The 15,817-nt window shown below is 50.5% G+C and overlaps 1 protein-coding gene across 2 annotated transcripts in view; it reads left to right on the forward strand.

The window, feature by feature from the left end:
• The window catches only part of SNRK (SNF related kinase), a 175,321-nt gene that overhangs the window by 125,694 nt on the left and 33,810 nt on the right, over positions 1–15,817 (forward strand). For both annotated transcript variants that reach the window (XM_078663905.1, XM_078663906.1), the window contains exon 6: positions 9,023–9,157. In XM_078663905.1, coding sequence (XP_078520031.1) covers positions 9,023–9,157 — 135 coding nt within the window. The remainder of the gene's footprint in view (positions 1–9,022; positions 9,158–15,817) is intronic.

Consider the following 15,817-nt stretch of genomic DNA (forward strand, 5'->3'; position numbering starts at 1 on the left):
ATTCAAGTGCCTTCTCCCGGATTCCGACGCTGCTGAGGCGCTGCACTAGGGTGCGGTGGCAGACAGTGTCGAATGCTGCGGAGAGGTCTAGGAGGATGAGGGCCGCTGTTTCTCCGTTGTCCATCAGGGTTCGGATGTCATCGGTGGCAGCGATGAGGGCGGTCTCGGTGCTGTGGTTGGCTCGGAAGCCAGACTGTGAGGGGTCGAGGGATCCATTCGTCTCGAGGAAGGCGGCCAGCTGCTTGTTGACGGTCTTCTCGATGACTTTGGCTGGAAACGGGAGGTGCGAGATGGGGCGGTAATTCTTGAGTTCGGTGGGGTCCGCTGTTGGTTTCTTTAGTAGAGCGCTGAGTTCGGCGTGCTTCCAGCTCTCCGGGAAGGTGGCGGTGTTGAAGGAGGTGTTGATGATGTCCCGCAGGTGGGGTGCGATGACAGCGTCGGCCTTGTTGAAGACGTGGTGAGGGCAGGGGTCAGTTGGAGATCCGGAGTGGATGGAGTTCATCATGCGGATGGTGTCTTCGGTGCTGATCGGATTCCAGGCGCGGAGGGTGGTGGTGGGGGGCGGTGGTTCGGTTGTGGCGTGCGTCGGTTGAGTGCTGAAGCTGAAGCTGTTGTATATGTCCGCGATCTTGTTGTGGAAGTAGGAGGCGAGGGAGTTGCAGAGGTCTTGCGATGGGGTGATGTCGTTGTTTCCGGCGTTGGGGTTGGAGAGCTCTTTGACGATGTTGAAGAGTTCCTTGCAATTGTGTGCGTTGTTGTCCAGCCGGTCCTTGAATGCAGTTTTCTTAGTGGCGCGGATCAGTTGGTGGTGCTTCCGGGTGGCAAGCTTGAGGGCGGTCGTGTTGTCCGGTGTTGGTTCCCTTCTCCAGGCTTTCTCGAGGGCTCGGCAGTTCTTCTTGGAGTTCTTGAGTTCGTCAGTGAACCATGGGGCCTTCTTGCTGCCGGGTCTGCTGGGCGGGGTCCTCAGTGGGGCGAGTTCGTCCGCGCAGTTGCTGATCCACTTCGTGAGGTTGTCGGCGGCCTGGCTGGGGTTCGCTGAGCTGGCGGGGGGGTGCTGGCTCAGGGAAGTGGCGAGCTGGTCGGCTGTGATCTTGTTCCAGCTTCTTCGAGCAACCGGTTGCTGGTGGTGGTGGATCGTCGTTCTTCTGAAGGTGAAGTGGACGCAGCTGTGGTCTGTCCAGTGGAGTCCGGTGGCGTGGCTGAAGGTGATGTCTTTGCTGGATGAGAAGACGGCGTCGAGTGTGTGTCCGGCGAGGTGGGTGGGGGTGGACACCAGCTGCTTGAGTCCGAGGTTGGCGAGGTTGTCGAGCAGGGTGGTGGTGGTGTTGCGGTCGTTGTTGTTCTCCAGGTGGAAGTTGATGTCCCCGAGGAGGATGTAGTCAGCGGAGGGGAGGGCATGCGGGCTGACGAAGTCGGCGATGTCCTCGCTGAATTGTGTGCGTGGTCCCGGGGGTCGGTAGATCAGGGTGCCTCTGAGGGTGGTCTTCGGGTCGGTGTGGATCTGGAAGTGTAGGTGTTCGGCTGTAGTCAGGGTGTCGTCGGTGTTGGTCGTGATGTGGGTGGTGTCCCTGTGGATGATGGCGATACCTCCTCCAGTCTGGTTGATGCGATCTCTCCGGGTGATCTTGTATCCCTCTGGGATGGCGATGGCGATGTCGGGCGCTGAGGAGTCCTTCATCCAGGTTTCCGTGAGGAAGGCAACGTCAGGGGCTGTGGTGTCGAGGAGGTTCCAGAGTTCGATGGCGTGTCTGTGGACGGAGCGGGTGTTGAGCAGGATGCACTTGAGGTGGTTGCTGCTGGTGTTCGGCTTGGCGGGTGCTGGTGCGGGGCAGGTCCGGATGCAGGTGAACTTGCAGGCGTGGCAGCTGAAGGGTCCGTGGGTGCGCCTCGGGGTGGCTCGGTAGCATCCGGGGATCCCGCCGGTGTTGAGTGCGATGAGTTCGGTGGCGTTGTAGGACAGTCGGGTCGTCTCCCGTCGGTGGGGGCCAGGGGTCCTGGCGCTGGGCGCGGTCCGGTCGCGGACGGGCGCAGACGGGCTTACCTTTGGCGCGCCTTCGGCGCACAATCGGCGCGCCCGCTGCGCGTGACCGCTGCGCGTTCGCACGGTCGCCATATATGGCGAAGTGCGAGGGAGGGCGGAGCAGCTGGGAGGCGGGAGCGGGGAGGGTACAGAAAGAAAAAAGGGGGCGTGGTTAGCGGCGGTGGCGGGAAGCGGGGAGCGGGTTGGGATGAGACAGGGGGAGCGCGAAACGGGCAAACAGGCAAAAAACAAATACAAATTCACAATAAAATACAATAAATGCAGAGGGGCACAGGTCAAGATAGCGGGGTAAAGGAGCCTGCAGGTCAGGCGAGCACAGCGCTACGCCGTAGGAGACCACGCCGCTCGGAGGCAGGGGGCGTGGTCACACGGCGGCGGCCGGGGCAGCGAGGCAGGCAGGCGGGAGGCACACGCAGCAGCTGGTGGCCGTGCGGCGCGGGGGTGTCCTAAACTAGGTTTAGTATTTAGTATTTGCGGGAGTGGTCCCGAAAGCTTCTGTAGGCCCGGCAGTCTGCTCCGTGCCACTCGAGCTCCCGGTCGAGAGGGAGGTTGTGGGACCGGTCGCAGAGTCATCACCACTTTTCTTCGTCGAGATCTTTGTCTTCGGGTAAGCCGAAGCATAAGAAGGCGAAGAAGCACCGTCGCTCTTCGCGTTCTCCCCATCCGTCGGCCGATCGGATGCAGACCATGGTCGTCCTGCGGCTCAGCCCACGGAGCTTGCTGGGTCGGCTTCGAGCCTCCCTCCCTTTCCGGGAGCCGGAGCGACCCCTGCCCACCTTCGTAGTTTTTACGAAGCCCTCCACTCCATCTTTGGCCAGAAGGATTTCGCTGGTGCACCTTTGGACCCCACAGACTCTGCTGGGGGTTCTAGGCCTTCGAGGCCAGCGGCTTCGCCCCCGGCGCTGCAGGCCCCCCACGGATCCAGGCCTGGATCTGGATCAGCGGCGGTCGACCTTACGATACCTCCTCAGGCGTCGAATCCAATGACCTCACCTCTGCCTCCGGTTGTGTCCCCAGCCGGCGTCTACCCCAGCCTCCACCCTGACCTGGACATGGATCCGGACCTATGTCGACTGATGCCGGATCCGCAGCCTACCAGTACTTTTGTACCCCTGTTCTAGCCTGGCATTCCATATCGTCCTGAGTGCCAGCCAGGAGAGGGTGAGGAGGTCGACCCTCTAGCAGGCCAGTTGAGTGAACCGGACTGAAGAGAGGAGTTGGGTGATGCTAGTGGTCTGGACACCTCACCAGACTTTGGTATGCTTTCTCCCCCCTACCGTGGCTACGGAGAAGGTAGCCTCGTACTCAATGGTGTTGCGTAGGGCAGCTGAGGCCTTGGGCCTTGAGCTACCTACGGTGGCGGTCAGGACCAACCTCCTGACCGAGGTGCTTCAAACGGCAGTGGCCTCTTCGTAGCCCCTGCTGCTGTTAAATGAGGCCCTCACTGACATCCTTCTGGGAACCTGGTCCAAGCCCAGCACAGTGGCTCCTGTGGATAGGATGATTGCCTGCCGCCACCACTCCACCCCGGGCGACCCAATTTTCCTCTCCCTGAGAGCTCTACTTCTAAGGGCGCATTCCCTACTGCTCCCCCAGATAGGGAATCCAAGAAGCTGGATCATCAAGATCTTTTCTTCTGCCAGCTTACGACTGCTGTCGGTGAACACTGCATGTCTCTTGGGCGGTTACACCCACTCTTTGTGGGACATGGTTGCGCAGGTGCTGCCGCAGTATCAGGTGGAGACCTGGGCCACTCTCTCCTGTGCAGTTGCTGAGGGCAGAGATGCTGCAAAGTTCACCATACGTTGTGGGATGGACACCGCCGAATCACTAGGCAGGACAATTTCAACGTCAGTAGCCATGAAACACAATGCCTGGCTGAGGTCCAATGGCTTTTCGGGCGATGTCCAATCTACTCTTTTTGACATGCCCTTTGATGGCCGTCACTTGTTTGGCGACAAAGCGGAGAACGCGCTCGAGCGCTTTAAGGATTCTATGGCGCTGTCTCATTTTCGCCTCTTTCGTAACTACGGAAGGGGTGCCCCACCACATCCCGCCCAGTGCCACAGGCCTGTGCAAGCTGCCCAGCCTATGCGCGGCCGGGGATGTTGGACCCAGTGTCATGGGTCTGGGGACCATCGGGCGGGTCAGTCCACCAGCACCCCCACTGCAGCAGCCTCCAAACCTTCCTAGTCTGACCCTCAAGGGCCACCAGTTGCCAGTGGGCGGCAGGATCCACCATCACTTCCCCCACTCACGTCGGACAGGTGGGTTTTGCAGATAGTCCGAAGCCCCTTTGAGACAACCCCTCCATCCATGCCACCTACATTCCATCGCATGTTGGAGGATCACTTGGCCCTTCTCCGTCAGGAAATTACAGCTCTCTTGGCCAAGGGAGACATCGAGCATGTCCCTGTGCCAGAAGTAGGACGTGGTTGCTACTCCCACTACTTTCTGGTGTCCCAGAATGACAAAGGTCTGTGTCCTATCTTGGATCTCAGGGAAGTCAACCGCTTCCTCCAGAAGGAGAAGTTCAAGATTTTGACATTGGCTCAGGTTCTGTCTGCTCTCGACCCTGGAGACTGGATGGTTGGACTTGCAGGACACCTATGTCCACATCCCCGTCCTGCCAGCCCACAGGCATTACCTACGGTTCACGGTAGGCCATAAGCATTTTGAGTTTACCGTGCTCCCCTTTGGCCTTACCAGCGCCCCTCGGGTGTTCACGAAAGTGATGGCAGTGGTTGCAGCTCATCTGTGCAGATCAGGGGATCCAGTCTTCCCCCTATCTCGATGACTGGCTGCTGAAGGCGGGCTTGCCCCGGTCGTCTCCCACCTCCAGGCTACGATGGACCTCCTGCATTCGCTGGGGTTCCCTATCAATGTGCCGAAGTTGCACCTGATTCCCTCTCAGAAGCTCCTTTTCAGCAGAGCGGTTCTGCATACAATGCAGTTTCCGCTTATCCTCCTGAACAGCGAGTCCGGGATATTCGGGCTATGATTCTGATCTTTCAGTCTCTATTCCGGGTTTCGGACGAATTACCCCGAGGCTGCTGGGCCTCATGGCCTCCTGCATCCTGCTGGCGGATCATGCCAGGTGGCGTATGGGGGCTCTGCAGTGGGACCTGAAGTTCCAGTGGGCACAGCATCAGGGGAATCTTTCCGATTGTGTCCAGATCTCTGAGGATACTGCACACCAGTTGCAGTGGTGGCTAACGAACCAGGATTGGGTCAACTGCAGATTCCTCTCCCTTCCCCAACTGGAGTTCACAATGGTGACAGATGCATCACTTCTGGGGTGGGGCGGCCACATGGGAGAGGTGGAGATCAGAGGCCTCTGGTCTCCGGCGGAGTCCAGGCTCCACAACAATGTCCTGGAGCTTCAGGCGATGCAACTTGCACTGAAGGCATTCCTTCCCTCTGTCCAAGGAAGAGTAGTGCAGTTGTTCACGGACAACACCACCGCCATGTGGTACTACAACAAACCGGGTGGGGTGGGGTCGTGGACCCTATGTCACAAGGATCTCCGCCTTTGGACATGGCTAGAACATCAGGGCATATCTCTGGTGGTTCAACACCTGTCCGGTTCTCTGAACGCCAGGGCGGATGAACTCATGCGCAGGTGCATGATGGATCAGGAATGGCGTCTGCACTCGGAGGTGGTGCAGGGCCTCTTTCAGCCATGGCGAGAGCCTTGGTTAGATCTATTCGCCACCAAAGATAACGCGCAATGTCAGCAGTTTTGTGCTTTGGAATTTCCAAGGCTGCACTTGCTCGGCGACACTTTTCGGCACGAGTGGAGTTGCGGTCTTCTATACGCCTTTCGGCCTATACCACTTCTGCCCAGAGTGTTGAAGATGATCAAGACATTCTTGTGGCTCCGGATTGGGCAAGAAGAGTCTGGTATCGCGAGCTCTTACACATGGCCATTGACCCTCCGATCAGACTGCCTCTTTGGGAGGATCTTCTGTCGCAGCAACAGGGGATGGTCCTCCACCCGAACCTGTCCAGCCTCCACCTCCCTGCGTGGAAATTGAGTCGCAACAGTTGACGGATTTCGATCTTCCTCCCAAAGTCTGTAATGTTTTCTTGGCAGCCAGGGTTTCGTCCGCTAAAACGGTATACGCCAGTAGATGGAACAAATTTGTGGCCTGCTGCACAGCAAAGGTCGTGGATCCCCTTTCTGTCTTCCATTCAGAAGTTCTCCTCATCGTTCTTTCTTTGGCCTAGCAGGGCTCTGCTCTGGGCACCCTTAAGGGCTATCTATCGGCCGTTTCAGCCTTTCTTCGGCTTTAGGATCAGTCTTCTCGTTTCAAGTCCCCTATTGTAAAATTAATTCTTAAGTGCATTACTCGCCTCTTTCCTCCTATTCCTTTCGTAATGCCTCAGTGGGACTTGAATCTGGTCTTGACTACTTATGTGCACTCCTTTCGAGCCAATACATAATTGTCCTCTCAGACTTTTGACCTTAAAAACTGCTTTTCTGGTTGCCATCTCCTCTGCTCGCAGGGTGAGTGAGTTTCAGGCTCTGTCTTCTAAGCCTCCTTTCCTTGCTGTTCATCCGGACAAGGTTGTCCTTTGAACTCGACCTTCTTTTCTTCCCAAAGTGGTAACCTCTTTCCACATTGGACAGACCATCACTTTGCCCACCTTCTTCGCACCCCACATTCTTCAAAGGAGGAAGAGAGACTCCACCGTCTGGATCCAAAACGTGTGCTCTCTTTCTATCTGGATTGCACAATGCAATTCCGGGTGGATGACCAGCTCTTTGTTGGCTATGTGGGTGCCAAGAAAGGTCGGGCTGTGCAAAAACGGACTATCTCTCGGTGGGTCGTTCTTTGCATACAAATTTGTTATTCCTTGGCAAAGAAGGAACCTCCAGTAGGATTGCGAGCCCATTCTACCAGGGCTACGGCAGTCACTACTTCTTTGGGACATGGAGTTCCCCTTGATGACATCTGTCAGGCAGCCATGTGGGCATCCCTGCACACATTTACAAACTACTACTGCCTGGACAGCCAATTCCGGAGAGACTGCTTCGTCTGCCATTCAGTTCTCCAGGACTTTCTGGTGTTAACTTGGTTCGCAGACCCACCCCTGGGGTTGATATTGCTGGGGTATCTATTCCAAGGTAAGGAACCTATAACTAATAGTCTCTTTCAGATGAACAAGTTACTTACCTTTGGTAACGATATATCTGTAAGAGACATATATTAGTTATGGATTCCTTACCTCCCCACCCTGCAAATTGACTATTAGGGTAAGGGACTCCCTTTCAGGACCCTAGTTTTGTTCACCAGTGGTCGGTGTTTTACATGGCTCTGCGCTTCTGACGTGGAATGTCGTGTAAAGAACTGACATCAGCGAGCGAGGGCGGCATCTAAGTAAATACTGCAACATTATCCAGCCGATCAAGACGCCGACGACAAACGCGGAGTCAACCGACGCCACCTACTGATATGCCGGGGTCCTGCTACGGAAAAATTTCTCTGAATCCAATCTGACGCCTGGGGGTAATTCGAAGGTAAGGAATCTATAATTAATATATGTCTCTTACAGATATATTGTTGCCGAAGGTCAGTAGCTTCTTGAACAAAGGAAGATACTGAATTTACCTTGCTAGGTTTTTACTGTTTTGGTCGTTCATTTTCCTGAAACATTGTCTCAGAGGTTATCCATTACTGTTTTTAACTAGACAAGCAGACTCATTTATTCACATTTGCTTTAGAGTACTACTTAGTCTATTTTATTACACTACCCCACGCACTTTGCTCTACCCCACGCACTTTGCACATCACCACATTCATTTACACCTCGCGGCCCTACAACCCCCACTTCACATTACGGCTTTGGAATAAAAGATCTCCGAAAAAGAGACCCTTTTTGGGTGCCCCATCGGGTATTGTAGTGCCGGCCCGACAAGGAGCAAGCCCAGTGATGAATCATGACACCCAGTTGGGTGTGTTATGGCCCCAGTTCCAAAAGGAGCGGACTTTTGTCCCATCCTGTGTATAGTATACCGACCAGTCACAAATTCTCCTCATTTGACTGTTTCCGAAGGAACTGCATGCCTGTTTGATATAATTAATATTTATAAAGGGCTCGTATGTTGGACCTACAAACGCTTGCCTATGATGATTTATTGTTCTCTCTGCCATGATTGCTTATTCATGCCTTTCAGAGAAGCTAAAGCGATGGCAGGCAGCAATTTCGAGCGTTAATCTTGAGCTGTTAAAGTTAGACACAAGTTAGAATACGAAAAATAAATAACTTGGATGATTCTGTGATTTTTATGTTACGGCCATTGAGTGCCCCAAAAATGTTTGATTAGTATGTAGTTAAGGTGCATAGGTAGAAGATGTATAGAGAGAATCTTTGAAGAAAGATTCTCACTATACATCTTCTACCTATGCACCTCAACTACATACTAATCTAAAAATAAGTCCTTTGTCATTGGCCAATTTTCTCCTTGAATTTGCTTATTTAGAGTCCTTCCTGGTAATCCAGAAATTGTTTAAATTGATAGATATATAGAACCGGTAACTGTTCATTTTAAGATGTTCCTTTGGAAATGTGCACATGCCCTGATTTTACTGAGATGTTCATCAGTAGATGCAGCGGTTGTATTTGTCATTAGAAAAGCCTGCTGATTCCTAGCATCGCTTTTTTGCCCAAAGACCAGCATTTACCAGCCATTCTTCCTCTGCCACCACCTTATACCCACCATCTTCCTTCTGGATTCTGTTGCTGATCACTTGGGCAGTTTTCCTGGGTGAGAAAAATTACATTGTCTGACTTGTAGGCGGGTTCTTTTCTCCAGGTAGCCGTGTGTGTGAATTGCAGCTGTAAACGTCTGAACCCTTCTTCCATTGCCTAACTTGAGACGGTATCAACACGACAAACAATATTTACTGTTGAGAAGTGAGAACAAAATTGATTTTATGGTTTGTTTTTTTATTAACATAACTTTCTTTCTTGAAGGGCCTTGGAAACCAACAAATATAATCACATCACAGCTACTTACTTCTTGCTTGCTGAAAGAATCCTGCGAGAAAAACAAGAGAAAGAAATACAAACTAGATCAGCCAGTCCCAGCAACATCAAGGCTCAGTTCAGGTAATAGAATCCCTCTTAAGTGGTTGTCATTGACTCCTTTTGTTTGTGACATGGCTGTTATTGCATCCTTCCTCAACAACTAATTGTTTTAACATCATCCTATGATTTAATATTTTGTAAGCATGTGCTTGTTTAAGTTTATGGCCATATCATCCTAATATTTGTTTTCATTCAGTATATAAATAGCTGGCCCCATTTAAAGGTTACTTCTGCTGTTATCTCAATTAAAATGGGAACTCTTACTAGTGCATCTTACTGCCATGTATTTCCTTAACTGGATCTGCTGTCTGGCAGAGCTGAAAAGCAGAGGTGTGTTTCGACCTATACAGTAGAAAAAATCTAGAATCGAACACCACCGTTCTTTGGCCAATCCTATGCAAACTCCCCCACGTGTTCTTTCACACAATAAAAAACGTCATTGCCTTATGTGTTCATTAATTGCATCCTTTGAATTTCACCTATGAATAATGTTAGCAAGAACCTGGTGTCCAACCATAGCAGTACAAGAAAGCTTACACATAAGGTGTTATTACTCATATATTGTATGAATGAGGTCCATCCCCAGTGACCTCCATGAGCCAAACCCCCCCCCCCGTTTCCAATTAACATTGCACTTAGCCTATCCTCATCACACATTAAGACTGTATCATCACTGCCAAATATTCTCCCTTTGATATAATATTCAGTTTTACAGAATATTTACCCCATCATAGCATCATTCTAAGAGTATAGATTTCCCTCTACATAAACGAGATTAAGGTTCCAATTATGCTTAACCCCTTCGCTGTGGTGGTTAATTTCCCGCTGTGCTGGGGGGGAGGCACGGCGCTCCTGTGCTCATGACGAGCTCAGCTCGTCACAAGTGCATTACCTGCCATGTAACGCTCAGCACAGCAGGGGAATTATCCCCGCATGCGAGCGTTCCACGGCTCATGACGAGCTCAGCTCGTCATGAGCATGGAAGAGGTTAATGTTACTTTAGAATGCTGGCTTAGTATATTGTGCACACCTTTTCAAGTGGTGCACCTCGTACTAATCCAGGTGATTTTAGTGGTCTTTGATAGCCGTAGAAAGCTCTCAAAGTGGTAGCTGTGGAGAGCAGCCTTCAGGACTTTCTTGAAGGAGCGTTAAGCAGCTTGTTTTACCAGTTTAATTTGTAATGTAAGTTAGATTAAAAGAAACCACACAGTGTTTAGCAAAAACAAGTCTATTTATTACAACACAATTTCACTATCACATTGGTATATCTCCTACCCGGAGATATCAGCACAATACACAATAATATTTCAAAAGCAATCAGGTAAGTAGCACAAAATACAGTGGTCTCCAGGGGAAGACGAAACCATATATTAAGGAAGTGGAAAACAAACTGCAAAGGAGAACAGGACTTGGACCAGAAGACCCAGAGGAGCCAGGGACACAAGGAATCACCCAAGGTAAGTACCCAGGAACCCAGAGCAGGCTGTGTGCAGAATGGAAACACAGCTAGTGTAAGTTAATGGAGAAGTCATGGTTGCACATTTGAAGGAAAAGGACCCTTCCCAGAGAACCCCCAAAGTATTGCTTTTGGAGGACGGAAGGTTGGAGAGCCACCCGGAGAACCAGAGGTGGGTGCCCCAGGAAGCCAGGTGCATAGGGGTGAAGAGATGTCAGAACCTGCCGTAGACGACAATGGAGGACTTTGTAGAAAATGCCTCTGTAGAACTTCGCGAAGGAGTCTAGTGGAATCCAAGGGTGGATTCTGAAAGTGAAGCACCTGCAAGCAGAGGGGACAGAGTCTATGCCACTCTGAGGTGACCAGGAGGCACGAAAACCCAATGCCCACCGATGTCGGGAGTTTCTGGAGAGTCCACAGTGACCTTGTTGCTGCAGCTGAGAGGACCAAGCGACGCTGAGGAAGACCAGGAGTCGTACACCAGCTCTCCCACGTCGGTCACTACGTAGTCGGTGTCAGGCGGAAACCCCCAACAAGCCACAACTGCCATGGAGGACGAAGAAGGAGCAATGTTGGGACCAGCAAGGTCCAAGGGACTCACCAACAGCAGGAGAGTCAGAGCAGGCCAGAGCAAGCAGGGGGGGCCCCCTGAAGCAGTAGAAGAACCTCCGGAGACCCCACAGGTCTAAGGCACATGAGTTGCAAGAGGACCCCTAGCAGCTCACCGAGGATGAAGGCCCACGGTGCAGAGGATGTGGTGAGGATGCTGATCTTGGAGGGAAGAGATGCTGAAGGCTGGAGCTTTTTGTAACGTGGTGATCTCTGGGGTGCAGAGCCAACAAGCCTTGGCTACGGCACGTTGACGCTGTGCACAGGGGTTTGGTCCTAGTGGTTCCGATGAGGAACACTGGCCTCAAAATTGCAGAGAGGACTGGTCTGGCCATGGGAGTTGTAGAACCACCAACTGTGTTGCTCAGTCTCGGGAAGTCCGTAGGACGATGGAGCAGCAGACCAGTCGGCTTTGTTGCAGTGCCTGCAGATGCAGGGGAGTAACTCCTTCACTCCAAGGGAGATTTCTTCTGGTGTCCTTGATGCCCACATGTCTGTTGGAGAACCTGGCAGAAGCACAGACAACGATGAAGAAGACTTAAAGAACAGCGAGTCCAGGAGCAGTAGGAGTCTTCCTTGGTGCAGTCTCGGTTCCGGCACAGTCCAACGAAGTCCAAGTGTCCAGACAGTCGAAGAGCAGTGTAGTTTCAGGGTTGAGTCTTGTCCCACTATGAATCGCAGTGACCCACCCGCAGCTAAGGCCTTAAGTACCCTAAGGAAAGGGTTAGAACAACTCGCGGGGAGGGGGAGGGTATGGACAGAGGGTCCTTTGTCCAGTTTCGCACCGGAGCGGGAGCCATGGTCTTCCTGAACTGGCTCAAACTGGAGTATGCAAGGATGGACACCTATTGTTCTACCTTCAGCTGCCCGAGCTCAGCAGCAGGAGGGCAGAATTGTGTGTGTGCTCGGCAGCAGCACTAGAGTGCTGGCAGACCCTGATAGGCTCTTACCTGGAGTATGGAGGGAGAGGTACCCTAGGGAATCCCCCTTCTCCCATACCCCCCCCCCCCCCAGTCCCAGTCCCAGTACTTGGATCATACTTACAACAGTGGAATCCGTGTTGGGGTATGATTACAACATGTTTGATACCAAATATAACTAGGTTCGGTGCAGCCAATATATAGTTACACATCTTGTAATGACTGATATCCACTATATGTATTACAAGGGCTGATCACACTTATAAAGCCTGGACAATTGACTTGGGGGTTTGTAGGGGTGTCCTGCTCATGCAGGGGCACTCTCACACTTATAACCAAGCACCCTGCCCTTAGGACTGAAGATATTGCCATAGGGGGTGACTTATAGGTTTGAAGTGCCGTGACCTCAGATATAAGGAAACTTCTATCTGTTGTGAGAGGTGCAAGCACCAACTCACACAGACTGTAGTTACAGTTTAAGTGGACTTCCATGGGTGGCATAATACATGCTGCAGCCCAGGTGAGAACCCTGGTGTACCTATGGGGTACCTTCATACCATATACTAGGTACTTAAAAGGGTACACCAGTAGCCAATTGTGGATGTACTAAAGTTCTTACCATTGTAAATTTAGGGAAGAAAGCACAGTTGCTGGGGTCTTGATGAGCTGGATCCCAGCAGACTAGGTCAAACACACACTGACACCAAGAAAAAAGTGGGGGTAAAAAGTGGGGGTAAGCTGAAAACCGATCCTACGTTCTTACAGATCCCCATAGTCCTTCCTAGTGTGGCACAATAGTTTGTTCTTTTTATTAGGCAAGACTAAATCCTCCATGTAAGGTTTCTTTGCTATAAAGTACACCTTCCGCCTGGTGCTAGTGAAGGTCAGCTTGCCTGTATACCTGGGTTCACAAGGAGCTTGCCTGCCAGTTTCCATTCTCTATTTTATATAGCTGCATTGATTGGGCTTCATGTGTTCTATCAAACTCCAAGTCCTTCATTAATGGTTTGGTTTTTTAACTGTGCTTCAGCACCCTTTCTTTTTTCAGTTTCTAAAATGTTCTGTCTGATTGCTTCTTTACCTAGCTCCCAGGTCTCCTGCAAATGCTACTGGTTCCAATCTGCAGTTGCTTCTTCGCTTATCAGCACTTCTCTTTGGTGTGCCTGGGTCCATCCAGTTTATTTTCCTACCTCTGCTCTATGACATTCCCTTTCAGCTTCAGTTCAGAAAGCATTGATCCTTTGATGGCGCACTGCTTTCAGACGATAGACACCATAGTCGAAACCTTCACTGGAAATGGAGTAAACCAGCTATAATTTCAAAGGCTGCACAAACAGTGAAGCAAGACCTCTGTGTTAAGTGCTCACCATCGCTGTACTCTTGCTCGCTAAGTGTCCTTGCACTGTCCTCAGCAGTACATTTCCAAAGCTGAGGCATCATAACTTTGCTCTCAAGTGTTGATTTGACCTAAATTCAGAATCAGACTCTCACAGGTCTAGAGAGCACTCTGCGATCCCTTTACACTTCCAATACCACGAATGCTCCTGGTGTGTTTTGGCAGATTAAGCAGAGGCGAATCTCAGTTGTCTTACAGGAGTTATGAATGTTACTGGAGAATGCCAGCCCCAAGCCCAAACAGCACTCGCAGTATATTGCCAGGGATGTGACTCGGTTGTCTAGAAAAGCCTAAATATTGTGAAGTCATGCTTGAACATGTGGCCTACTCAATTTGATTCAGCAATCCGGTTGGCAGACAATTGGAAAAGGGTGTGTTCAGAGTGCTTGCTCCTGGCACCAAGTAATCGCTCTGTCTTGCTATTTGGGGTCCACCTAGCCAGTTGGGCTAAAGAACATCCTGAATTTTTTTGTTTTTGTTTTTTAAGGCAGCACTGTTCTCTTCAGCCATAGCAGCAGCCATGAATATCCTCAGGTCACCTGGAAGTGTTGTGATGCATAAGATCTTGAGACAGCCAACCAAGGCTAGCATGGTTCTGAGTCCTGAAGAGATCTAACAACATGCTGTGATTTTCAGTTCATTGTGTGGGAGGCCTGAGTTGCTGTTTCCATAGGAATTGCCTGTTAAAAGGATTCTGCTCGAACATCTTTCTCTCTTGTTGTTACCATTGCAGAAAAAATAGAAAATGTATCTCTTCCAGTCCAAGTTGCCTTCTCGCTGGTATACTCCGACTCTATTTTAGAGGAATGACCTGACTTGCGTCTTTTATTGTTGGAGTTTACCAATCTAGGATTGTCTGGATTTGGGGTTGGAGTGGTTGGACTTGTCCTCCACCTACAAGATGGCCTAAGTACACAACAGTTCCCTGCCCTGTCTGGCACTTGGATGCCTTGAATAGTTAGGCCTGCAGCTTGTAAAACCTTCCACAGGTGGACCAGGTGATCCTGCCAGGAAGGGCTAAATGCAGCAATATCATCTAGATAAGCTGCACTAAAGCCTTCCAACCCAGCAATGACTTGATTTGCCAACCTTTGGAAGGTGGCAGGAGCATTCTTTAGACCAAAGTGCCCATCAGGTTTGATATATTCTTGTGTCAGTGCAGCAACACATGTGTGCCAGCAAGATCCAAGTCTAGTCCATAATTAGTTTCAGCCTTGGTCTTCGTGATCCTGAAGTACACATAGTAGCAGGGTGGATGCCTTTGCTCTATATTAAATGAGCAGGGGGTCTCCCATGCGCTCGAGCAGTAAATGCTCAAAAAGCATTTGAAGATTTGATTTAAACTGTAGTCGGGGCAGGCGTGTTGAGAAGCTGTATTCCAAGATCGGGTATTTTCTTGGTTTGTTTCTTTGCCTCAAGATCAGCATAAGGATTTGTTGTATGGGCTGCCTTAAGCAGGGTAACTAGCCTCCATTTTGGGTGAGACATTCTTTAAAAACTCGTCTCTGCTTCACTGGCTAGAAAATACAATATTTGCTTCTGAAAAACCTAAATTGTGGGTTTAGACAGTTGAGTTGTAATATGATCATCTTTTTCTTCTTTGTGTGTTTGTCTCTCTTTTTGCACACTCTCGCTCTTCTCCCACCTCAACACTTTAGAGACACACGTAGGAGTGTTTTTTTATGTCGAGCCTGGGCAGCGAATGCGCTGCTCCGAGAGCCATATTTTTCATTGGCTTGTCATTGTCCTCTGTAACCTGTGCTTGACCATTGGTCAATAGGCTTAGTAGTCCCTCCTTAATACCTCCTTGTCTCATTTTTTAACCTCCTATGGCAACACCCCCTGTTATGTGTGTTGTTACACGGTAGGCGTTGCTTTAATTACAGCCTTCGAGCACTATTTTCTCAAATAACTTTGTCCTGCCCGCTGTTGCAGGCTGGACACGCTCTCTCCTAATGCTTTAAAATAAAAAGTATAGCACGGGTGCCATACGCATTTGCAATGCAATAGGTCTTGCATTTGGGAGAGTTTAAGCTAGTGGCATTGTAAATGACAATGCCTTTTATTTATATTGTATAAACACAGCCCATAAATAAAAGGCATTTTCATTTACATTGCCAATAGCTCAGACTCTCTTAAATGCGAGACCATTGTATTACAAATGTTTGTTTTATAAGAAGCTTGGTAGGGGCTATGCTGTCAGTCATATTTATGCACAGCCCTAAACTGTGTAGAGCAGCATTGCCCTTGGTGTGTCTATGCACAGACGTCACTGTTTTCTTCTCTCTACAAAAATTTAC

The sequence above is a fragment of the Lissotriton helveticus genome, chromosome 10, assembly GCF_964261635.1.
Source record: "Lissotriton helveticus chromosome 10, aLisHel1.1, whole genome shotgun sequence".
NCBI classification, from domain to species: Eukaryota; Metazoa; Chordata; class Amphibia; order Caudata; family Salamandridae; genus Lissotriton; species Lissotriton helveticus.